General features: G+C 40.6%; 1 protein-coding gene across 4 annotated transcripts in view; it reads left to right on the forward strand.

Moving 5' to 3' along the window:
* Window positions 1–25,217, forward strand: part of slc9a8 (solute carrier family 9 member 8) — a 72,991-nt gene that overhangs the window by 42,676 nt on the left and 5,098 nt on the right. For 3 of the 4 annotated variants that reach the window (XM_048550221.2, XM_048550222.2, XM_048550223.2), the window contains 5 exons: window positions 4,924–5,040; window positions 7,388–7,470; window positions 15,271–15,382; window positions 19,431–19,651; window positions 20,048–20,194. In XM_048550221.2, the coding sequence (XP_048406178.1) occupies window positions 4,924–5,040; window positions 7,388–7,470; window positions 15,271–15,382; window positions 19,431–19,651; window positions 20,048–20,194 (680 nt within the window). Of the gene's footprint in view, window positions 1–4,923; window positions 5,041–7,387; window positions 7,471–15,270; window positions 15,383–16,197; window positions 16,523–19,430; window positions 19,652–20,047; window positions 20,195–25,217 lie in introns of those variants that run through there. The other variant, XM_048550224.2, reaches the window with a different exon arrangement.

Raw genomic sequence — 25,217 nt, forward strand, 5'->3', positions numbered from 1 at the left:
CAATAACTATATTAGCTACATTGAATAATTGCATTTATAGCTTAAATTCCACACAAATTACCAGTGCAATCTTGCAAATTCGATTGTACAAACTGTTTTGTTACAACGTTGTTTAAATACTAATCTCTTGCATAACTTCTACAATGTTGCCTTTTAGGTTTGTGATTTTTTTCAAAGATCTCATTGAGTAATCTTTTTAGCTATGTCCGTGATGCACCAGATTTAATGTTGACCAAAATAGTTTGTTCTTGTGTTACTTTATTTCATGAAATAATATGGGCTTTGACTATCTATTTCAAGATGATTAAAGTGAAATGGGTATTTTAAGATATATGAAACACCTTAATATAACTTGTTTTGCTTAAACTTGCATCTGTAATGAAAGAAAACGCTACATAGAGAAATTATAGTGTTTCAATCTTGCAAGTATTATTTTTGCTGATTAAAATCATAAGAATTTGATTAAAAGATGCACTTGATTATAAGATGCACTTGATCAAAATTAGTAAGCTCCTCTTTTCCTGTCTGGAAGACATAGTAGTTCAAGTATAAAAAGGAAAAATTAGATCAAGGTCCATTTCTGCTCATAGCTTTTTGAGGGTTACAAATGACTCATCAGTTTCTGGCTTTGTACAACTTGATCCCCGCATTAGTGGAATGATCTTGATTTTAATATTCATTATGATTACAGTTTCGTGAAGTACTATTTGGGAATGGTCGTGTGACTACGACTTGGATTTTATCTTAGGATTTACAGTACAGTTTATCAACACTCTCAGTTATTAAGCAGTAAATTGGACAGCATGCTCTGACACTCAATCTCGTATATCAAAACAGAAATCTGCCAAGATCTCTCAATTTTTCTCCCAGCTCCTGTAGAAACTTTTTACAATACCTCATTGATGAACTACATTTAAAAAAAAGTGGAACGTTGGTTGCTGTGGTAGCTACCCATTAAATGTGAAAAAAACTGTTGGGGCATGGCCATTTAATAGAAGTGACTTAATTGCACTGAGTTTTAACTTCAATAAAACACTGCCTGGTGAACTAAAAGTTTACCTTATAGTGTGTTAGTCACAGTCTTTAATGTTTTGGTAGAGCGTTTTTTTAAAAAAAAGTTCAGCTTGGATCTTCTGATGGCGAGACAGTCATTATTCCTGTGGAAATAGCAAGCCAAGCAGCATCTTAGGAGCACAAAAGCTGACGTTTCGGGCCTAAACCCTTTGTGGTCCTAAGATGCTGCTTGGCCTGCTGTGCTGATCCAGCTCTGCACTTTGTTATCTTGGATTCTCCAGCATCTGAAGTTCCCATTATCTCTGATACAATTATTCCTGTGGAAGCCTCATTGTAACAGACTCCTCAGGAATTGCCTAGGAAATTGAAGATTGCGGCCTCTTTGAGATTGCCACACCTTGGAATGTTCAGCCTGTTTTTTGAAAGGTTTCTTGCACTGTCTAATTTATCTCTCACTCGGTCTAATTTTGTTACCTTTCTATTGCATTTTCTTTAGATGATTTTGCACTGAATTGTCCAATCTAGTTTATGCCTCATAATTTAGATGGAAAGACTTATTAAGAATTCATCTCTTTGCTTGATTAAGGAGATAGGGTGACATGGTTGCTGAGCAGTTAGCATTTCTGCCTCACAATGCAAGAGACCTGGATTCGTTTACAGCGTCAGGTGATTGTCATGAGGAATGCAGTGTTAGAGGGATAGAGTACGGGAGTGGGTCTGGTTGGGATGCTCTTTGGAAGGTTGTTGTGGACTCTGGGCCAAATGGTTTGTTTTGACACTGTAGGAATTCTATGATTGTATGATACTATCTCACTTGCCTGTTCCTGCAATACACAGATCCCCTGTAGAAGGCAACAAGCTGTTTAGACTAACTAGGACCCACATGTAACAGTGAAAACGCACAGTCAGGGACCTTGGGTTTGATTCCATCCTCAGGTGTCTGTCTGGGTGGAGTTTGCACATTTCTCCCTGTGTCTGTGTGGGTTTCCTCTGGGTGCTCCAGTTTCCTCCAACAGCGCATAGATGTGCAGGGTAGGTGGATTGGCTAAGCTAACTTGCCGGTAGTGTTGGCGTATGTGCTGGTTCTGTGGGTTATAGGGGCATAGGTCAGGATGGGACCCTCTGAAGGTCAGTGTGGACTTGTTGGGCCAAAGGGCCTGTTTCCACTCTGTAGGGAATTAATGAACTATCTATGAAAGTATGAGCATTTTGAAGGGTGAGCGTCATTCATTCATTGCTGACTGCAAAATCTGGGTCAAGCTTTTGAAGCCATGTGTGTGAAAATTTGAGCATTTCTCACCTTCCATACAGTTTATAGAACCAAAGTGCTGATGTTCTGAGTCTAAGTCCTTGTCATTAATGAGATAATGAGAACTACAGATGCTGGAGAATCCAAGATAACAAAGTGTGGGGCTGGATGAACACAGCAGGCCAAGCAGCATCTTAGGAGCACAAAAGCTGATGTTTCGGGCCTAGACCCTTCATCAGAAAAGGGGGATGGGGAGAGGATTCTGAAATAAATAGGGAGAGAGGGGGAGGTGGACTGAAGATAGATAGAGGAGAAGATAGGTGCAGAGGAGAGTATGGGTGGGGAGATCGGGAAGGGATACGGCAGTCCGTGGAGGTTGGACAGGTCGGGGGGACGGGATGAGGTTAGTTGGTAGGAAGTGGAGGTGTGGCTTGAGGTGGGAGGAGGGGATAGGTGAGAGGAAGAACAGGTTAGGCAGGCGGGGATGAGCTGGGCTGGTTTAGGGATGCAGTGGTGGGAGGGGAGATTTTGAAGCTTGTGAAATCCACATTGATACCATTGTGCTGCAGGGTTCCCAAGTGGAATGTGAGTTGCTGTTCTTGCAACCTACGGGTGGCATCATTATCACACCACAGGAGGCCCAGGATGGACATGTCATCTAAGGAATGGGAGGGGGAGTTGAAATGGTTCCCGACTGGGAGGTGCAGTAGTTTACTGCGAACCGAGCGTTGGTGTTCTGCAAAGTGGTCCCCATTGATTTAAGTAATTGGTTTCCCCCAATGTAGAGGAAGCCACACCGTGTACAGCGGATGCGGTATACCACATTTGCAGATGTGCAGGTGAACCTCTGCTTAATATGGAAAGTCATCTTGGGGCCTGGGATGGGGGTGAGGGAGGAGGTGTGGGGGCAAGTGTAGCACTTCCTGCGTTTGCAGGGGAAAGTGCTGGGTGTGGTGGGATTGGAGGGGAGTGTGGGGTGAACAAGGGAGTCACGGAGAGAGTAGTCTCTCCAGAATGCAGACAAGGGTGGGGTGGGAAAAATGTCTTTGGTGGGGTCGGATTGTAGATGGCGGAAGTGTCGGAGGATGATGTGTTGTATCCGGAGGTTGGTGGGGTGGTATGTGAGGACTAGGGGGATTCTCTTTGGGTGGTTTTGCGAGGGCAGGGTGAGGGATGAGGTGCGGGAAATGCGGGAGACACGGTCGAGGGCGTTCTCAAGTTCACCTGGACCATTGCCAATGCATCCCTTACCTTCCTGGACCGTTCTCTCTCCATCTCAGGCAACCACCTACAAACTGATGTCCATTTCAAGCCCACCGACTCCCACAGCTACCTGGAATACACCTCCTCCCACCCACTTGCCTGAAAAAATTCCATCCCCTATTCCCAATTCCTTCGCCTCGGCTGCATCTCCTCCCAGGATGAGGCATTTCACTCCCGCACATCCCAGATGTCCTCGTTCTTCAAGGGCCGCAACTCCCCACCCCCGACCATGTCTCTCGCATTTCCCGCACCTCATCCCTCACACCCCGCTCTCGTAATAACCGCCCAAAGAGAATCCCCCCTCGTCCTCACATACCACCCCACCAGCCTCCGGATACAATGCATCATCCTCCGACACTTCCACCATCTACAATCCAACCCCACCACCAAAGACGTTTTCCCCACCCCACCCTTGTCTGCCTTCCAGAGAGACCACTCTCTCCACGACTCCATTAACCAATCCAGACTACCATCCAACCCCACCACAGCCGGCACTTACCCCTGCAACTGCAGGAAGTGCTACACCTGCCCCCACACCACTTCCCTCACCCCCATCCCAGGCCCCAAGATGACTTTCCACATCAAGCAGATGTTCACCTGCTCATCCGCCAGTGTGCTATACTGCATCCACTGTACACGGTGTGGCTACCTCTACATTGGGGAAACCTAGCGGAGGCTTGGGGACCGCTTTGCAGAACGCCTGCACTCGGTTCGCAGTAAACTACTGCACCTCCCAGTCGCGAACCATTTCAACTCCACCTCCCATTCCTTAGACGACATGCCCATCATGGGCCTCCTGTAGAGTGATAATGATGCCACCCGTAGGTTGCAGGAACAGCAACTCATATTCCACTTGGGAACCCTGCAGCCCAGTAGTATCAATGTGGATTTCACCAGCTTCAAAATCTCCCCTCCCCCCACTGCATCCCAAAACCACCCTGGCTCGTCGCCGGTCTGCCTAACCTGTTCTTTCTATCACCTATCCCCCTCCTCCCACCTCAAGCCGCACCTCCATTTCCTACCCATTAACCTCATCCCACCCCCTTGACCTGTCTGTCCTCCCTGGACTGATCTATCCACTCCCTACCTCCCCACCCATACTCTCCTCTGCACCTATCTCTCCTCTATCTATCTTCAGTCCACCTCCCCCTCTCTCCCTGTTTATTTCAGAATCCTCTCCCCATCCCCTTTATCTGATGAAGGGTCTAGGCCTGAAACGTCAGCTTTTGTGCTCCTAAGATGCTGCTTGGCCTGCTGTGTTCATCCAGCCCCACGCTTTGTTACCTTGTCATTAATGATGCTTGTTTTGTAGTTGCAGTAATTCATTGATTTAAGTAATTGAAATTATGGTCTTTTTGGTAAGTAACATTTCCTGTGTTTTTCTTGTTTCTTCTTAGGAATCATGGCTATTCTGTTTTCTGGTATTGTGATGTCGCATTATGCTCACCATAACCTTTCACCAGTTACTCAAATTCTAATGCAGCAGACACTACGAACTGTTGCTTTTATGTGTGGTATGTGTTATGCATTTCTCCAGTCTTTTCAATTACAGTGTGAAAATGTTTTTAAAATTAAGCTAACATAATTTTAATTTAGTTTAAGCATTCATCTGAATATCTTTGGAAAATGACTTTACTTTCTATTCCTTTTTTTTTCCTTCCTTAACCAACCAACTCCAGTCCCATACCAAAATAGCTGCCTCACTGGGGTAGTGTGTTTTGCCCAGAGTCATCACAAAAATTAAAAGACTTTTTATTAATATGCTAAATCTCCAATTTACTTAACTTTAGGAGCCAGGTTGACAGAAGGCATAGACTTATTTTCTGTACTTGACAAGAATCACTAGTTGTTACGGATAAATAGTCTCTAGCTATACATAAACAGTTATGAACCATTAGCATATAACTCTACCTGTTTAAATTCTAACTCTTTCTCTCTCTCCCCCCCCCCCCCCGCCCATTTTTTATAAACTCCCCCTCTGCGTACACATATGTACGGGGGAAAGATATGGTTTTTAGGTGCAGAGGAAAAACTGAAGCCAGCTCACAGGATTTCCTGGGATGACTCTTGTGCTAATCAGTACACAGCATCTCAACCTTTTTTCTGGATGCTTTTACTTGTTCACATGAAGCACAGGGTGATAGGTTTGCACTTGGAGGTCTCTGACTTATTAATTAAATGTCATGTCTTACAGGAACTGCTGCAAAAAAAAAACTGGCGGGTTATTCAGTTTTGGTGGCATTTACTGCAGATAACAGAGAATGTTCCTGCGCTGGCAGAGATCTGGTAGCTCCTCCCTATCTCATTCACAGCCCCAGGTTGTTCAGTTACCTGGAACCTAATTACATAGTTGTTGGCAGGCAGAACGGTTATCAATCAGTTACTTGTTGGCAGTTGAATCTGTATTTGTACACAGCTCTTGGCTCCAGCTCATCTGCAAGCTTTTCACTATTGCTTAAAAAAGCAGCTGCGTAAACGGTGCTGAGTGAACATCATGCTACTTGCTTGCAAAATATGTAGCAGTCTCCCCCCCCCCCCCCCCCCCCAAAGGTCCTTTCCCATTTTAGTTCAATAAAAATTACAGAAAAATAAAAAATACATGGTTTGTACAGTGACAATTAAATGCTTTTGGTGGTATCAAACAGTTAATATTGTGGAAAGAAGGCCAGTTGTGATAAATGTCTGCAATGCCCATATCCCTAGAATTACTTTTTAAAGGAAGGGAGGCAGTGAGAATGTTGTAGTGGGTAACTGTTAGATTTGAAGTGCCTGAAGCCAGTCTCTATTCTGGGAAAATTTGTAATAATTAATTTACTAAATATGCTGTGGGTATTATGAGAGGAGAAAGCAAACTCAGTCCAAAGATGTGCAAGCTAGGTGGATCGGCCATGCTAAATTGCCCGTAGTGTTCAGGGGTGTGTGGGTTATAGGGGGATAGGTCTGGGTGGGACGCTCCAAGGGGCGGTGTAGACTTGGTGGGCCAAAGGCCCTGTTTCTACACTGTAGGGAATCTAAAAAATAAGCAGGCTGTTAGACCTGCTTATGTACAAAGCAGAGGTTTGATTGATCTGGAAAATACGGAATAGGTCATTAAATCTAACATTTAAATTATAATGACAACATTTTATTTTGTGTCACTAGCAATTCTATTTTTAAAGCAATGGTAAATAAGACCATGGACTTAAAAGTAGCTTAACGTTTTAATTTCTTTGATTTTTAACGATACTCTGTGTCATTTCCCAGCCCCTGGGCTAGGGAGCAGCTACCCTGTACTATTAGCATATTTGAACAACTTAAAATGTACTCAAGATTTCACCATCTGTTTCCTTCAGTGTCAGGATTGAGGCTTTCTTGTACATGAAGTTGAAAAATGGAGCACAATGCATTATTCTTTTGAAATTGAAGTACAATGGTTTAAATTTAAATGTTTTGAAGAAAGTTCTGCTATTCAACTTTAGGCAGGAAAAAAAACAACAAGTCTCCATATATCTCAGGTGGCACACCAAGTGTTGGGTAAATGCATTTTACTTATACACCTAGAATAACCTCAGAAAAGCATCAGTTATTATGGAGATTTCAAGTCCACATCCATCATTCAGATTAGGCTGTCAAATTGTACTACATATACTTTTGCACTATGGACATGTGGACATTAGGTAAGGGTGAAATTGTACACTTTTCATGGCAGCAGGCCTTTTTATGCTGCAAATGAATGAGGAGTTCCATATTCTTAATCCAAATTAGATGCAGACTCTGTTCCTTAGATAAAAGGGCAGTGAACAAAGCCTCAATTGGTAATACTACTGTTGTGAAATGTTACAATTACATTTTTATCCCGTAACATTAAACCATTTTTTTCAGAGACTTGTGTTTTTGCTTACATTGGCCTGGCGATATTCAGTTTTCCTCACAAGTTTGAGATCTCCTTTGTTATCTGGTGTATTGTAAGTACTTATTTTTGCCAATCTTTAATATTAAACTTATTAACCTTTTTTAAACTCTCATTAATGCATCATGATGAATTATTGGAGCAGAAAATTGAGATATGAGAAGTGTGTAGTGAGTAAATAAAACAACTAAGACATTAAGAACAACTAGTCATTTGAGAAGCTGACCCAGTTCTTAGATTTCTTGGTTGCCAACATCTGGCAAAACATATAAATATCATAAAATACCAGAAAATAAACTTCTTAAAACCTACCCTCCCTGATTTCATCAAAACACCTTTCACTTTAAACAGTCTTGAGGACTGTAACTTACCTAACAAGTTTGCAGCTTAGTTTTCTGCATTATTCCTTTTTTTTACAAATGGATGTGATACTTGACATCCACCAAAAGATTAGCACTAGTGCTTCCACGTTTTTTTTAAACTTACAGTTGACGCCTTGTTTGCCAAATCTGTCTGCATATTCGAAGATGAACAAATTCTGTGTTCAATTTATTTGCATAGACTGCACAGCTGTCCCTAATTTTCGGTCAATAAAAGCCTGAGCTGAAGACAAAAGCCAGGAGACACTACTGCCATTCAAATATTGCAGTGCTGGAAAGTGAACAACAGCTGCCAAAAGGCACTGATGTGCTATTTCAGGATCCAAATACGTGGGATGCATTGAGAGAAGATAGTAGAGGCATATGAATTATAAAGACTGCCACTATCAACAACCACCTCCTTCAATATTTAACCTCAAACAAGGGGGCCTCTAATTAATAGAATAAACGGAAAGCTCAGGTTTATTGCTAATTTCAAGTAATCTAAAGTATGTGGTACTGAAACTACTTTAGACAGACTGCATCTTCTGTTTTGCTCATAAAGACACAAAGGAAATATTCATGTTGGAGACAGTCCACTCAAGTTATGAAGATGGTTAACAGCTTTAGGTGGTTATGAGGGAAATTAGAGAATTCGATGCTCTTTATCCTTGGATCAAACTCATATACTTCTCATCAGTTTGAGATTTTAAGTAGTTTGGAAATGATTCATTTTAGCACACCATACCAAGTCTCAAAGTGGTGAGAGATGTGTTCAGGATTAACACCAAGAAGAATTGCTTCACATAATTAACCAACACTTGGGGCAAATTTCAGAGGGAATGCTAATACTTGTAAGCTTTAGATCTATTCAGTATACTTTTGGATCCTGTGACAGGAGATTCTATTCAGTATACATTGGATCCATTGACAGGAGATTCTATTCAGCATGCATTGGATCCTGTGACAGAAGATTGAATTTTCCTTCAAGGAAATCTGGAACCAGTGATGGCTTAAGACATTAATTTGAAATGCTACTCTTGTGATGGTTAGTTGCTCATTTTGATGTGGTTTGTCTTCAAGCAAGCTTTGGAAACTAGTGTACAATACTTTGGTTGTGTAGTCAGTGAACTCCAGATTAAAAAGGCATCATCTATTCATTTCAATGTTGTTGACTACTAATTATGACTGCTGTGCACTTTCAGTAAGCATTGGTAGTTCCTTCATTTATCAAAGATTTCCACTGTGTAGCCTTTGAGGATGACAGTGTATGTGGCACAAAGTCTGGATATCAGCCATTTATATGGTTATATTTTTTATTTCCTGAATTTTCCTGGAAATTTAAAAAAGCATACTGTTAACACTGTTGCCATAAAAGGATATATATCCTCTAATTGACATTAAGTGATATTGTTGAATCTCCCATTATCAATATCCTGGGCATTACCATCGACCAGAAACTAATCTGGACTCTTCAAGTAAAAACAATGGCTACAAGAGCATGTGAGAAGCTAAGAATATTTCAGCAATTAATTCACCTCCAGACTCCCCAAAGCCTGAAAAGTATCTACAAGGAGCAAGTCAGGGGTGTAATGGAATACTTGCTGGATGTGTGCACCTCCAACAACACTCAGAACAAAGCTGCCCCTATGATTGACCCCATATCCACAAACATTCATTCCATCCATCACTGACACTCTAGCAGCATATACAAGACTGGCTACAGAAATTCACCAAGGCTCCTTGCACAGCACCTTGCAAATCCATGACCACAACCGTCTGGAAAGACAAGGGTAACAGATGCATGTGAACACCACCACCTGCAGATTTCCTTCCAAGACATTTACCATACAAACTTAGAAATGTACAGTTGGACCTTCAGTGTCATTGGGTCACAATCCTGGAACTCCCTCCTTAATGACACTATGGGTGTACCTACTCCAAATAGACAGCAACAGGGAGCCGTGCAGGATTGGTTTTCCATGAGTCTTAGAGTCTTGGCAATTTACTTACCTAAATATGATGAAAGGAGGTGCAGCACAGGTCCATCTTTAAAGAGCAACATTCTGTCCTCCGCACACCACTACTTTTTGAAAGTTTCTCGATTATCTTGAGTCGTCAGCACCACCGTGTTGGCCTACCCAGTGATGCGTTCATCCCATAAACAAGTTTTTAAAAAAATTCTACCATGACATTGGTAATATTTGAATTCAATAGCACAAAAAAAGCTAGTGTAAACAGCTTGCCTAATGTTGACCATATAGCTGCTGTCAATTGTTGTAAAAACATATCTGGTTCACTAAGATAATAAAATGTGAGGCTGGATGAACACAGCAGGCCAAGCAGCATCTCAGGAGCACAAAAGCTGACGTTTCGGGCCTAGACCCTTCATCAGAGAGGGTTCACTGGTTCACTAATGCCTTTTTAAAGAAGGAAGTCTACCTTTATTGCTCGGTCTGTGTACATGTGACTCTTGCTGGTCTAGTCAATGAAGTCCACGTTCCATTGTGAATACAAAAAAAAAAGCTGTTGCCTAGGCTCTGGAATAATTTAACCCTTCAAATATTGTACCCTTTTTATGTATTATTAATAATCAGTTGTTAATATATTCCACTGAGTTTCATATAAGTTAGTATGCTATGATAATAATTAGCATAGATCTTTGTAGAGACCAATAACCGGAAAAGAAAAGAAACTCCAAATCAGCCAAATGGAGAAAGTTTTGCATTTTAAAATTTTTACTCTAACGGTGAACCCACAGCCAACATAAAATTAAAGCTGCATTAACAGTTAATTGCTCCTCTTGAAATACCAATGAAAGTTACTTCTAGTAGTAATGCAACAAAGGTAAGCCTCTCAACTGACCCAGCATCACTCCTAGGCACAAATGTGGCACCACACGTTGTTTTACACTCTGCTTGATTTCTCATTGAGTTTGGCCTTGAGTTACTTTGGTTAACAGCATATTTCATGCGAGCTCTCAGATACGATTAGGGTGACGTTCTAGAATACCATCTCTGGTTCAGAGCAGTTACAATGGCAAAGCTTTCTAGAGTTCCTTTTAAGCCACATAACAACAATCCAATTCACAGTCTGGCCAACTTGTGTAAGCATGTGTTTTATTTTTCCAGCATGCCTGAGTTAGGCACGCTATTTTTAGGGTTCTATCACATACAGCATACTTGCACATCGCTTTGAGAACAGCTTCAGGCGTTCTCTTACTGAAAAGCGGAAAACTGACTTACTTTGTTTTTTATTCATGGAACTGTTTTTCCAATCCTCACCAAGAGTTCTTTGTTTGTTCTGCTGCAGCAGAGCAGGCTGAAATACGTATCTCCTAACCTCCAGTTTTCGTCCACATAGCAAATTCAGGTCACCATACCATTGCTTAAATCCTTACAGCCAAGAAATCCAATTACACCTTGCTTTCCAGTTATCTTCGTGTCATTTTGGGGCAAGGGATGTCCTTCACATAAGCTTTTTTCAAAGTGCAGACGTCATCACAATATACATATTGGTTGAGGGGTCAGTTTAGCTCATTTGGCTGGACAACTGGTTTGTGATGCCAACAATGTGGGTTCATTTGCACAGTGGCTAAAGCTATTATGAAGAGTTCCCCTTCTTTACCTCTCCCCTCACCTGAGGTATAGTGACCCTATGGTTAAACTACCACCAGCCGTCTCTCTAATGAGAGAGCAGGACTGTGATCTGGTAAGACTGTGGTAATATTACCTTTACCTCTTACACATATTATTGAGAGTACTGAACATTTATTGCATTCATTTTCAGCTTTGCTTTAGAAATTGTCACATCTCACTCAGGTACTGCACTGGAAATCAAAATGCGCTATTTCCAGAGTTGTTGCAAAAGTTAAATATTTTAGAAAAATACAAGAAATTCTCCAAGTTATCAGTCTTTTTAGGCCCATTGACAAAAAGCACAGATTAGGTTTCTGTACTTAACAAACATTAGTATTTATTTCAAATAAATATATTCTATCTATGGGTAAACAACTAAACTGTTGACATTTAACTCTACAAGTTAAACCTCTAACTTCCTTACAACCTTCCTATACAAACTTGGAGAAAGACAAAAAATAACATGGACGGATGGAAAAACTGAGTGGTCCCTATTCACAAGATTTTCTGACACAGTCCTTTCGGTTTGCCAGGATTCGCTGCTCCTCTATCTATCTTCAATACTTCCATATTGCCTGCAAGAGGCACAGAGAAACTGGTTCACAACTTAAAAAGTCTCACTTATTGGTTAAAATCCACAATTTATATTGACTAGTGATAGAAAACAAACTGGTGCTGTTCAGGCATTTAGGTATTCTTCTACTGCAGAGACACTGAAACTAGGAAAGGGGTCATATGGAGCCTTGTATTGGGGAATGAGCCTGGCCAGGTGATCAAATGTTCAGTAGGGGAGCATTTTGGGAACAGTGATCATGATTCTGTAAGTTTTCAGATAGTTGTGGATAAGGATAAGACGGTGTGCCTCGGGTGAGAAGTGCTAAACAGGGGGAAGACTAATTCCAATTATATTAAGAACTGGAAAAGTTAGATTGTGGAGGCTGTTTGAAGGCAAATCCACATTTGACATGTGGAAACCTTTATAAAGTCAGTTGAACACAGTTTAGGACCAGTATGAGATAACAAGGTGTAGAGCTGGATGAACACAGCAGGAAGGCTGACGTTTCGAGCTTAGACCCTTCTTCGGAAATTTCTGAAATTTCTAGGCCCAAAATATCAGCCTTCCTGCTCCTCTAATGCTGCATGGCCTGATGTGTTCATCCAGCTCTACACCTTGTTATCCCATATTCTCCAGCATCTGCAGTTCCTACTATCTCTTAGGACCAGTATGTTTCTGTGAGAATGAAAGATAAGGATGGCAAAATTCAGGAACCCTGGATGACAAACACATAGAAAATTCAGTTAAAAATAAAAGGAAAACGTATGCAAGGTATAGGAAACTGAAATCTGAAAATACTCTTGAGTAATATAAAGGAAGTAGGAAAGAATTTAAACAAGGAATTAGGAAGACTGAAAGAGGCCATGAAATGTTCTTGGCAAGTAGGATTAAGGAGAACCCCAAGGCATTTTGTTTGTATATTAGGATCAAGAAGGTAGCTATGGGAAAGGGTAGATCCATTCAAAGACAAAGGAGGGAGTATATGCATGGAGCCAGAGGAAGTATGTGATGTCTTTAATCAGTACTCACGTCGGTATTCACCAAGGAGAAGGGCATGGATAATGTTGCAATTAGAGAGAGGTACATTATATTCTAGGGCATGACAACATGAAGAGGGAGGCGATTTTAGATGTCTTGGAAAAACATTAAGGTAGATAAGCCTGCGGGGCTTGATGGTATCTGTTCCCAGGATACGGAGGGAGTCAAGGTAGGAGATCACTGGGGTTTGACCAGAGATCTTTGTATCTTCTTTAGCCACACATAAGGACCCTAAAGACTGGAGAACAGCCAATTTTGTTCCTTTGTTTAAGAAGGACAACAGCATTAATCCAGGAAATTATAAATTGGTGAACATTGTGTCAGTGGCTGAGAAATTATTGGAGAAGATTCTCAGATACAGGATTTACTTGATTTGGAGAAGGATGGACTTAATAGAGATAGTCAGAATGGCTTTGTGTGGAGGAGGTCTTCTCTCTCATTTGAGTTTTTTCAGCAACTGCCAATAAACCATTGATTAGTGGATGTAGTCTTTTGGACTTTACTAAAGCATAAGACAAGGTTCCTCATCATAGGCTAGTACAGAAGATTAAGTCATATGGGATTCACAGTGAGTTGGGAAGTTGCATACAAAATTGGCTTTTTCATCAAAGACAGTGTGTTGTGGAGTGGTGCTTTTCTGACTGGAGATGTGTAACTAGTAATTTTCAACAAGTATCAGTGCTGGGACCCTTTTTTTTTCTTATATACATTATATTTAAACACACATGATCAGGATGAAAAATGCAAGTGGTGTGATTAGGAATTTTGTAGACAACATGAAAATTACTGGAGTTGTGGGTAGTGAGGAAAGTTGTCAAAGGATACAGTCAAATATAGATCAGTTGGAAATTTGGACCAAGAAATGGACTAGACTTAGATCATAAGTACTGGGAGGTCAGATGCAAGAGAAAAATATGTTAAATGGCAGGATTCTTGGGAACATTTGATATACAAAGGATCTTGGAGTGCAATTTCATAGCTACCTGAAGTGGCAACACAAATGGATAAAGTGGTAAAGAAGGCATATGTTATGCTTGTCTCCATCAGTTGAGGCATTGAGTATAAAAGTTGGCAAATCATGTTGCAGTTGCATAAAAATTTAGTTAGGCCTCATTTGGAATATGGTGTGCAGTTCTGGTTGCCACACTACAGGAAGAATGTGGAGCTTTGGAGACTTTGCAAGAAGGATTTACCAGGATGTTGCTTTAATTGGGAGTGTATTAGCTATTAGGAGAGTTTGGACAAACCTGTGATTGTTTTCACTGGAAACTCAGAGGGTTAGGGGCGACCTGATAGAAATATAAAATTGAAAGGCATGGATACTTCGGATAGGCAGATGTCAAATATTAAGCGGATAAGTTTATGGTAAGAAGGGAAAGTTGTACGGAGATGTGCGAGACAAGTTTTTCTTTACAGAAAAATAGCAGTAGTTGCCTGGATGTGTTGCCAGGGAAGGTATTAGAAGAAGATACAATAGCAACATCTTTCAGAGACATTTAGACAGACATATGAACAGGCTGGAAACGGAAGGATACAGACCATGTGAAGTCAGGTGAGAGTAGTTTAGAATGTCATATTTGGTGCAGACATGTTGAGCCAAAGGACCTGTTTCTGTGCTGTATGATTCTATTTTCGATTTCTTTCCGGAGGCACAAAGCTTCTGGCTCTCTTGTTCACTAACAAGTTGTTCAGCTGCCTGGGAGCCAATTGCATAGTCATTTGTAGGCAGAAGGTATTTGTCATCAACAACTGGTTACCACATCGCAGTCCACGTGTTGGTGGCGGAATCTCACTTTGTACTCAGGGTCTGGTGACAGTTCATTTACAACTGAACTTCTCCTTTACTGGCTGAACAAACAACTGTATAAACAGTGCTTACTGTAGCTTTTAAAGGAGCTTGCTTTTAAAAAGTGCACCTACCCCTTCCACAATTTTTATTTTATGGAACAACCACTTTTCTATTTCAGTCCACAGTCCACATTACAAAAAAAAATTGGTCTTGATGAAGTGAAAGAAAATCCTTAATGCTGCAACTGTTGATACATATGTACTCAATCTTGGATCGTATTTTCACCAAATCGCAAATGAAATAGGTGTGGACACTGAAGCAAAACCAAGTTAGTGTCAGCAATCTGTAAATAAAATATCAAGACAAATGCGTTGCTGGCTATACTAAACTTACTAATTAAATACATGTATGTATTTTAAAAAACTACTATTTATTATCCATATTTAATTCTATTAATAAGACTTTTTATTTACAGGTTCTTGTCTTATTTGGCAGAGCAGTGAATATCTTTCCGCTGTCTTACCTTCTGAACTTCTTTCGAGATCATAAAATTACCCCGAAAATGATGTTTGTTATGTGGTTTAGCGGTAAGTGGATCATTGCTATTTGCAGCATAGTAAAATGTAGTTTAAGTTTTAACGTTTTTCATTTAAAACAATAATATAAAACAAGCAAAACTCATTAGATTTAGATTTTTTTTGTATTTGCTGTACTCTGGCCATAAAGTTATGTTGTTTGATGCATTAGTGATGCTAAACTTAGTGGGACAATTCATCACAGCTTTTTTTTGTTGCTTTATATTTGATTTGATTTAAATTTCCAATGAAAACCTAAATTTGTATAGTGTATTAATGTAGAACAAATATCTTAAGGCAGTTTACAGAAGCATATGGTCATAAACTGAAAAAACACAATTTTAAAAAGTGGCTACCAATAAATGACTAAATAGGATTTTACAGATCTTCTTTAAGGAAGAGAAGGAGATGGTAAGAACCATGGAGTAAAGGAAAAGGATTTCTCTGCCTTCTGTCCCTGTCATTGTCAAGCATAATTCAAGCCAACTTTTGCAAATTGCTGCACTGTTTTTCTTGCCAGTTTCACAACCTTTCCTACCTTAACCTCACTCCCACACTCATGCAAGATGAATCAGTGTTAGCATCTTTACCTGAGTCTCAAATTTGTGATTTCAAGTCCCTCTCTTTGGACTTGAGCGCATAATCTAAATTCCTACTTCACTGCATTTCCAAAGCCAAATTGTCACAAGATGAGACAAGAAACCAAGACCCATCTGTCCCTCAGGTGGACATAAACTCCATGAGATATCTTGAAGTGCTGACCAATGTAGTATTTTAGTGTTTAGAATTTAGTTCGTTCTGATTAGATTCTCTCCCATTCTTCTTAGCTCCAATGAATGCACGCCAAGTTGACCCAATCTCCTTTCATTTGGTAAACCTGTTATTCGTGGGAATCAGCCTGATGAATCTTAGATGCACTCCATCTACTTCTCTTTGCTAAGCAGACCAAAACTGTACACAGTAACTGGGTGTGGTCACATCAAGACTGTGCGTAACTATAATAAGATTTCTTTGATAATAAAATGTGAGGCTGGATGAACACAGCAGGCCAAGCAACATCTCAGGAGCACAAAAGCTGAAGTTTCGGGCCTAGACCCTTCATCAGAGAGGGGGATGGGGAGAGGGAACTGGAATAAATAGGGAGAGAGGGGGAGGCGGACCGAAGATGGAGAGTAAAGAAGATAGGTGGAGAGAGTGTAGGTGAGGGGGTAGAGAGGGGATAGGTCAGTCCAGGGAAGACGGACAGGTCAAGGAGGTGGGATGAGGTTAGTAGGTAGATGGGGGGTGCGGCTTGGGGTGGGAGGAAGGGATGGGTGAGAGGAAGAACCGGTTAGGGAGGCAGAGACAGGTTGGACTGGTTTTGGGATGCAGTGGGTGGGGGGGGAAGAGCTGGGCTGGTTGTGTGGTGCAGTGGGGGGAGGGGACAAACTGGGCTGGTTTGGGGATGCAGTGGGGGAAGGGGAGATTTTGAAACTGGTGAAGTCCACATTGATACCATTAGGCTGCAGGGTTCCCAGGCGAAATATGAGGTGCTGTTCCTGCAACCTTCGGGTGGCATCATTGTGGCAGTGCAGGAGGCCCATGATGGACATGTCATCTAGAGAATGGGAGGGGGAGTGGACATGGTTTGCGACTGGGAGGTGCAGTTGCTTGTTGCGAACTGAGCGGAGGTGTTCTGCAAAGTGGTCTCCAAGCCTCCGCTTGGTTTCCCCAATGTAGAGGAAGCCGCGCCGGGTACAGTGGATGCAGTATACCACATTGACAGATGTGCAGGTGAACCTCTGCTTAATGTGGAATGTCATCTTGGGGCCTAGGATAGGGGTGAGGGAGGAGGTGTAGGGGCAAGTGTAGCATTTCCTGCGGTTGCAGGGGAAGGTGCCGGGTGTGGTGGGGTTGGAGGGCACTGTGGAGCGAACAAGGGAGTCACAGAGAGAGTGGTCTCTCTGGAAAGCAGACAGGGGTGGGGATGGAAAAATGTCTTGGGTGGTGGGGTCGGATTGTAAATGGCGAAAGTGTCGGAGGATGATGTGTTGTGTCCGGAGGTTGGTAGGGTGGTGTGTGAGAACGAGGGGGATCCTCTTAGGGTGGTTGTGGCGGGGGCGGGGTGTGAGGGATGTGTTGCGGGAAATACGGGAGACGCGGTCAAGGGCGTTCTCGATCACTGTGGGGGGAAAGTTGCGGATTTCTTTGTTCCTTTGTTCAAGCCTATTTCCAATGAAAGCCAAAATGCAATTGGCCTTCTTAACTTGCTTGCTTTGTGACTAGTGTAAAAGGACACAGGTCTGTCTGTATGCTGACTTTTCCCAATTTATTACCGCCTAAGTATGTTCTATCATTCTGTTTTTCCCACAGAACTAAACTACTACATTCTTATCCATGTTATTCTGTATCTGCTATGTATTTGAAATATGAACTATATAAAATAATGTCTATCCGAACCTTCCTTTTATACCCAATTTGATATCAACCTCTCTACTTATTAAGAAATTAAATTTCAATAAATTTTAATATGGTAATCATCACTGATTAGATCTGACTGTGTGCATATTACCTTCAACATACAATGGGTTGTCTTGATAGAATGTTTACTTTGTCTTTAATAAAATGACCAAACGTATTAAAAAGTGTCCGTATAGTTTAAAACTCAAGGGCTCTGCTATTATTAAGACCCATGGAGTCTCCTGTTTATTTATTTCCTACAGTCTCTTCTAACAGTAGTATTTAAAATGGTCATTTAATGTAATTGGTATAAATTATGAAAAATACACTCATTAACTACTGACTGTTAACTACTTTGATTATGGCATGATTAAGGTACTTCTAATCAATCTTGTTTATGGCTGATTGCTACTTGTACATGTATTGTAATCAGAAATTTTTACTGTATCCGTTGTGACAGTACGAGTTGGCTTCTTTGTTTCCTTCAACTAGCAGTGTACCATATATTTGAAGAAAAGCCTCAAGAATTGCCAAAGTAGCAGACTAAAATTCTAAAACCAGTTCTATTTACAAATTCTCCAGGTTACCCTGGTGATCCCTCTTTTTGATCAAAGTCAGGTGAATCTTCCAGTTTCATTTAAATTTCAATTTGAGTGAAGGCTCCCAATTCTGTATCTCATGTGCTGTCACACACTCACTGCATCTGTCTGAGGTTCAGTGTCATTTGTAGAAAATTCTGAATCCTGCAATGATTTCCTATGCTGTCTTCCACTCTCAAAGCTCCACTTCACAGCAACTCTCATGGGTGCTGAGTCCAGGAGGTATGCTAGTTAGCTATCTTCTACACCTCCCTTAGTTTATTCTAACATGAAATTGTATAAGCTATGTATTCACTGTCAGCACTGTTGCTTGTTATCAGGCAGGATTCAGAGCAGGTCGCATGAGTCCTTTCATTCCTCAATTTTACCCTAAATTAGAGGCATGGTCACATAACTAACCTCTATATTTGTTGTATTCTCAACCAGCAGTTCCAATGGGAACTTGTTATTTGTAAATTGATGTCATGCAATACAAATGACTGTACTTGAAAAGTACTTAATTGGCTATAAAACACTTTGGGGCACCTTGATATGAAGGTCGGTACATGAATTTGTTTTCACAATGGCATCTTTTGCACTACAAAGTATTTTCATTGAATACCATTCCTTCCTAAACATTGCTTCCCTAATCTTCCTGGATTCACCTCAAAACATCTTCCAAATTCCAAAATTAACTTGCTGATCCTAATTTGATATCCTAAGTATAATCAGTCTTAAACAAGCAACAGTGGTATATCATAACCGCAGGTAACTCAATCATAAAATAATCCAAACATCTGTCTCTTGTGACTATCTACTTTATAACTACGTGTTTATTTTAATCCACAAATTTGACTCGATAGTAATTTTTTATAATATGCTTTGAGTTTGGTTTCAATAAAAACATAACTGTTGTTTGAATTGAAACCTCAGTTGATGTTAAATTGGCCGTAATCAAAATTGATGGACATGATAGCTGTTGTGGTTTTATCTCCTTGTTACTCCTTAAATCCTTTGGACTTGTTCCCATGCTTGAACATTAGGTTTACGTGGTGCCATTCCCTATGCTTTGAGTCTACATTTGGAGATGGAGCCAATAGAGAAGCGTCAGCTCATTGGAACAACCACAATAGTCATTGTACTTTTCACGATTCTGGTTTTGGGTGGAGGAACAATGCCTCTCATCAGGTTGATGGATATAGAAGACTCTAAAATCCACAGAAGAAACAAGAAAGATATTACCCTCAGCAAAACTGAGAAGATGGTATTTTATTTGCCTTTTGTCTTCCCATCCTTTGTGGCACTTTGACACATGAGCCTTCCTATCAGTCGATCAACCAAATCAGAAAATTGGGAATTGAACAATTAAGATAGAATACCACAGTCATAACTTCTTATAATAAAAGACCCAATTACTTGTTTTGGAATTAAAGCAATTGTTTAAAAATGCAGCATTTTCTTAGCCACTTTATAATATTTTGAATTTACTGCCTGTCTTTTATTTTATTTAAGGATAATGAGTAGAATAATACAATTTGGTAGTAAAAATTATGGCGTTATTTTACAGAATTCAATAAATAATTCATAGTTGGCAATCTAACTCAGTATAAAACGACTAATAATTATATGCGTAGTTCTAACTGGTTGCTGTTGTTTCCAGGGAAATACAATTGAGTCTGAGCATTTATCCGAACTAACTGAGGAAGAGTATGAAGCACAATACATCAAGCGGCATGATCTCAAAGGCTTCATGTGGCTGGATGCGAAATATTTGAACCCTTTCTTTACTCGAAGACTTACTCCAGAGGTTGGCCTTTCTAATTTCTCTTTGATCAACAAATCAATATTTAATATACTATAGTGCATAAACTGATAATGTTGGCTGTGAAATACTAGAATTTATTGTATTTTTTGACAATGGAAAAGCAAGTTAATAGTTGGATTTGCTAATTAGGAAATTCAGAAAGATTCTTCCTTCTCTCGTAGCTGTTCTAATGTGGTGAAGCTTAACATTCCATACTTTCTTTTCCCATTTCTAGTTATATTCTATGTAAAATACACAAGAATATATCCTTGAACTTTTCATCAAGGACAATGTATAAGGTCAATGGAGGGAAACTATTTACACTTATTGGGGACAGTAGTATTACAGAACATAGCCTAAAAGTTAGAGCTTGATTTTTCTGGAACGAAGTTCTCCAAACAAAGGATGGTAGGCATTTGGAACAGTGTTCTACAAGGAGTGTTTTAAGATATGGAGCAAAGGTGAGCATATGGACTTGGGTTACTGAGTAGCATGATTGCATTGAATGGTAGAGCAGACTTGAGATAAAAACTTGCAGCTGTTCTTATTTTTGCATATTCATTAAAATTAGTATTATAATTCATAGTTGACATCTATGTTGTTGGTCTTGACATCTGTTTTGTTGATCAGCGCTTGGAATAGTTGGATTGTTGCCTGAGGAATTTTGGGTAACTTTGTATTAAGATATTTGGATGTAGTCAAATTCCACTTTTAAGGAATTAAGTGCGCAGATACTGGAAATCCACAACAGCTCCTTTTGAAGAATCTGAGACAGTGTTTCTTGAAAACCAAATCTGTTTGACATAATAAGGTGCCTTTACATTAGAGCAAGAACATGTTGAGTTTGTGTAAGATATTATTGCTTCTAATACACGAGCAAGGTCTAGGATATTTTGAAACACTGATAATCTATATTAAGTCAAATCAGTGAGATTACAAAGTAAATCTTTACATTTTTGAGTTGAAGGCAACAATATATATTCACATACCAGGAGCTCTTCAGAAAGTTGAAAGTATTCATCTTTAAATGTTTATGCTAGCTTCAACAAATCGAGCAAAATCTCCAGAGGGCTCCTGTGTCTGTATCTTACACATGTATGTTATTCTTCTGGCAATATCATTATGTCAGCTACATCTGGTTAATCACCTTTCAAAAACAACATCTTGCAACAATATTTATTTACTCCCTGATAACGCTAATCAGTTGTTAATGAGATTCCTGCTCCTTGGTGCTATTGCCATTAAACTGCTCATCCTGTTTCTCCTGTTCATTGCTATGATGGTAATTTAGTTTATTCTTTTGTGAGATCTGGGTAATCCTGGAGAGTCCAGCATTTATTGGCTTTTCCTGATTGCCCTTGGACTGAATGTCTTGCTAAGCTGTTTAAAATTCAACAACATTTTTTTGGGCCTAAAGTCACAAGTAGCTCTGACTGGTTTAATATAACAGATTTGTTTTCCTAAAGGATATTATTAGTGGACCAACGCTTTGGAACTGGCTTTCAATACCAGCCTTTTTTAAATTTATTGTTTAAATTCCACCAGCTGTATTGATGAAATTTGACCCATGACCCCAGATAATTGGCCTGGGCATCTCGAGTACAAGTCTAGTGTCACTGTGCCACCGTTTCTCCTTTTGATTGGTATTGTTAAAAGTTCTGTCTCATTCCGGTACTATTCCTGGACATTTATTGGCTTCCAAGTATTTGCTCTGCGTTCCCAAGGCTATATTTTTAAATTTCACCATTCTGGTTCTCCCGTCCCACTGTACTACCAAAACTGCTGTCAGGACATGATTTTTTGACTTTGAAAGCGCATATATCAAAAACACATTATTCTTCCTAATGCTTCTCAACTTATCTGCAGAATTTGACACAGTTGATCCCACAATGCTGCTCCAACATGTCTGCACCATTGGATAGTGTAAGCTTCATTCCACTTGCCCAGCAGTGAATAGCCGACCCGTTTTGAGGCATAGAGAAAATGATGGAAATACTCTAGGCCTGACAGTGTCTATAAAGACAGAAAGAGTCCAGTAATTCCCAACCGGATCAGAAACCCTATTTCTGACTTTGTTTGGACTAAAAGATATGTACTCACCTTTTGATCAAATGTGCCCTGGAATTGCCTGGATGGATGTCTCCTTTTGCAAAGGAGTGGAGACTAATCAAGGAAACTTAGCCAACAGCCCAGTCAATGAGAGTGAAAACCACACCTTTTGCAGCAGTAAGTGCTTTATTCTGGGAGTTTAATTGTCCTGCAGCCAGCCGCTTTGACAACTCTATGTAAAGATAAATATGGGGTTTAGAATAGAAGATGAGTGAAGGATGTTGCTGTCTGGGATGCCTGCTGGATGACTAGCGAGGGAAATGGGTAAGGCTAAGGGTAGTTTGATGGCGGGAACTGAGCGATGGATAGTTGGGGTTGGGGAATGAGGTCAGGTGATTGAAGGTTCTGAAACGGCCAGTGGTCAGGTTTGTGTATTTAGCGAGATTAGTGGTAACCTGAGAATTCAATTTGATGGTTTCCCAGGAGTTAGAGGAGGCTTTTAATTCTCTAACTTTTCATGGGTTAATATTAAGCTTAAGTCCGTTGGAACAAAATTGTTGACTGTAGGGAACTTTTTATGGAAGTTTCCAGCTGCAAGATAATTGTCCAAAGAAATTTCCACCGAGTCAGCTGCCTTAGGTCCTGACAGTACGTCCAGCTGGCTTAATGAAAACAAATAGCTAAAAACCAGACTTTCTGAACCGACATTTTAGGTTTTTGACCTGTCCTTAAGAGTTTTCTCCCTCCACAGATTTACAGCATCTGCAGTATTTTGCAATAAGCTACCTGTTAGGTTATAAAAACAATACAGAGAGTGTGCAATGTGGTGAAGATTCATGGGAAGCCTTTAAAATCCAGCACAGGATAACTTTGTAAAAAAAAGGGTAGAGAAAGGCTAGTGATATTAAAGGAGGAGGGCAAGGTTTTTTTTTTAAGATATGTGTAAAAAGTAAGAGAATGGCAAGAGTGGGCATAGGACTGCTGGAAAATGAAGCTGAAGTAGTAATAATGGAGAACAAAGAAATGGCAGAGGAACTTAACATAAGTTTTCACAATGGAAGACAGCAGCAGCATACTATTACTTAGAGAGCCAGGGGGGCAGAGGTGAATGTAGTTACCATCACTAAACAGAAGGTGTTGAGGAAGCTGAATGGTCTGAAGGAGAGTAAATCACTCAGACCGGATGGACTACACCACAGAGTTCTGAAGGAGATAGCTGCAGAGATTGTAAAGGCATTGGTCATGATCTTTCAGAAATCACTGGAGTCAGGATGGGTTCTGGAGTTCTGAAAAATAGCTAATGTGACACCCCTGTTTAAGAAAGGAAACTGTAGACTGGTTAACCTGACTTGTGTTGGTATGATTTTAGAGCCCATTATTAAGGATGTGATTGCAGAGTACTTGGAAGTGCATGGTAAAATGGGTCTGAGTCAGCACAGTCTCATCAAGGGGAGGTCATTCCTGATAACTCAGTTAGAATTCTTTGAGGAAATAATAAGCAAGTCAGACAAAGGAGAGCCAGTGATGATCTGTTTGGATTTCCAGAAGGCCTTTGACTAAGTGCCACACAGGAGGCTGCTACGTAAGACAAGTCCATGGAGTTACAGGCTGGATAGAGGATTGGCTGACTGGCAGAAGGGAGAGATATGGGATAAAGGGGTGTATTTCAGGATGGTAGCCAGTGACCAGTGGAGTTCCACAGGGGTCATTGTTAAGACTGCAACTGTTCATTTGATACACTAACAATCTGGACTAAGTTTGCAAATGACAAAGATAGGTGGAGGGCAGGCAGTGTTGAGCAAGTGAGAAGGCGACAGAAGGACCAGGACAGGCTAGAAGAAGCCTGTGGGAAAGTCCAGTGTGGGAAAGTGTGACATGATGCACCTTTGTAGGAAGAAGAGGCATAACCTTTCCCAGTTTAAAAAAGATAGCCTTCAGAAGTCTGAAGTGCAAAGAAAACTTGGGAATTCTAGTTCAGGATTCTCAATAAGGATAACATGCAGGCTCAGCTCGCATTTAGGAAGACAAATGCAATGTTGGCATTCATTTAAAGAGACCAGGAATACAAAGGCAGATATGCACTGCTGAGACTGTATAAGGCTCTGATTAGACCGCATTTGGAATAATGTGAGCAGTTTGGGCCCCATAGCTGAGTAAGGATGTATTAGTTGCTAGTGTTGGAGGGGCACCAGGAAATTGAGAAGAATAATAACAGAAACAAAGGGCTTATCATATGAGGAGCATTTGAGGACTCTGGGTCTGTATTCAGTGGAGTTTAGAAGGATGAGGAGGGTCGCATTGAAACGTGCACAATGCTGAGAGGCTGGATAGAGATGATGTGGAGATCATTCCAATGCTAGGAGTGACTGGGATCCAAGAGCACAGTCTCAGTGAAAGGATAACCTTTAGAACTGATGAGTGGAGGAATTTCTTCAGCCAAGGGGTGGTTGCTCTGTGGAATTCATAGCCACAGAAGAATGTGAATACCAAGTCATTGAGTGTATTTAGGACTTGAGATAGATAAGTTGTTGGTTACTAAGGGGATCGAGTGTTACGGGGAGAAGGCCAGAGAATGGAATTGAGAGACACAGCCGTGCTCAAATGGCCAAACAGACTCAATGGGTTGAATGGCCTAATTCTGCTCATATCGTGTGGTTTTATGATCTGAATGGTAAGTTTCTCGAGCCCTAGTAACAAGTTTAGTCGTAGTCATGGAAATTGTCCATGACCAAGTTTCGCAAACTAAGCTAGTCCCACTTGCCTGCATTTGGCCCGTATTCACATACCTGTCCAAATGTCTTTTAGATATTGTTACTATACTTGCATCTACCACTTCCTTTCGTAGTGCATTCCATATATGAACCCACCTCTGTGAAAATGTTGCCCCTCAGGTCCCTTTTATATCTCTCCTTTCACCATAAAAATATGCCAGTAGTTTTGAACATTCCCACCCGAGGGAAAAGACCTTTGCTAATCA

The sequence above is a fragment of the Stegostoma tigrinum genome, chromosome 19 (assembly GCF_030684315.1).
Source record: "Stegostoma tigrinum isolate sSteTig4 chromosome 19, sSteTig4.hap1, whole genome shotgun sequence".
NCBI lineage: Eukaryota > Metazoa > Chordata > Chondrichthyes > Orectolobiformes > Stegostomatidae > Stegostoma > Stegostoma tigrinum.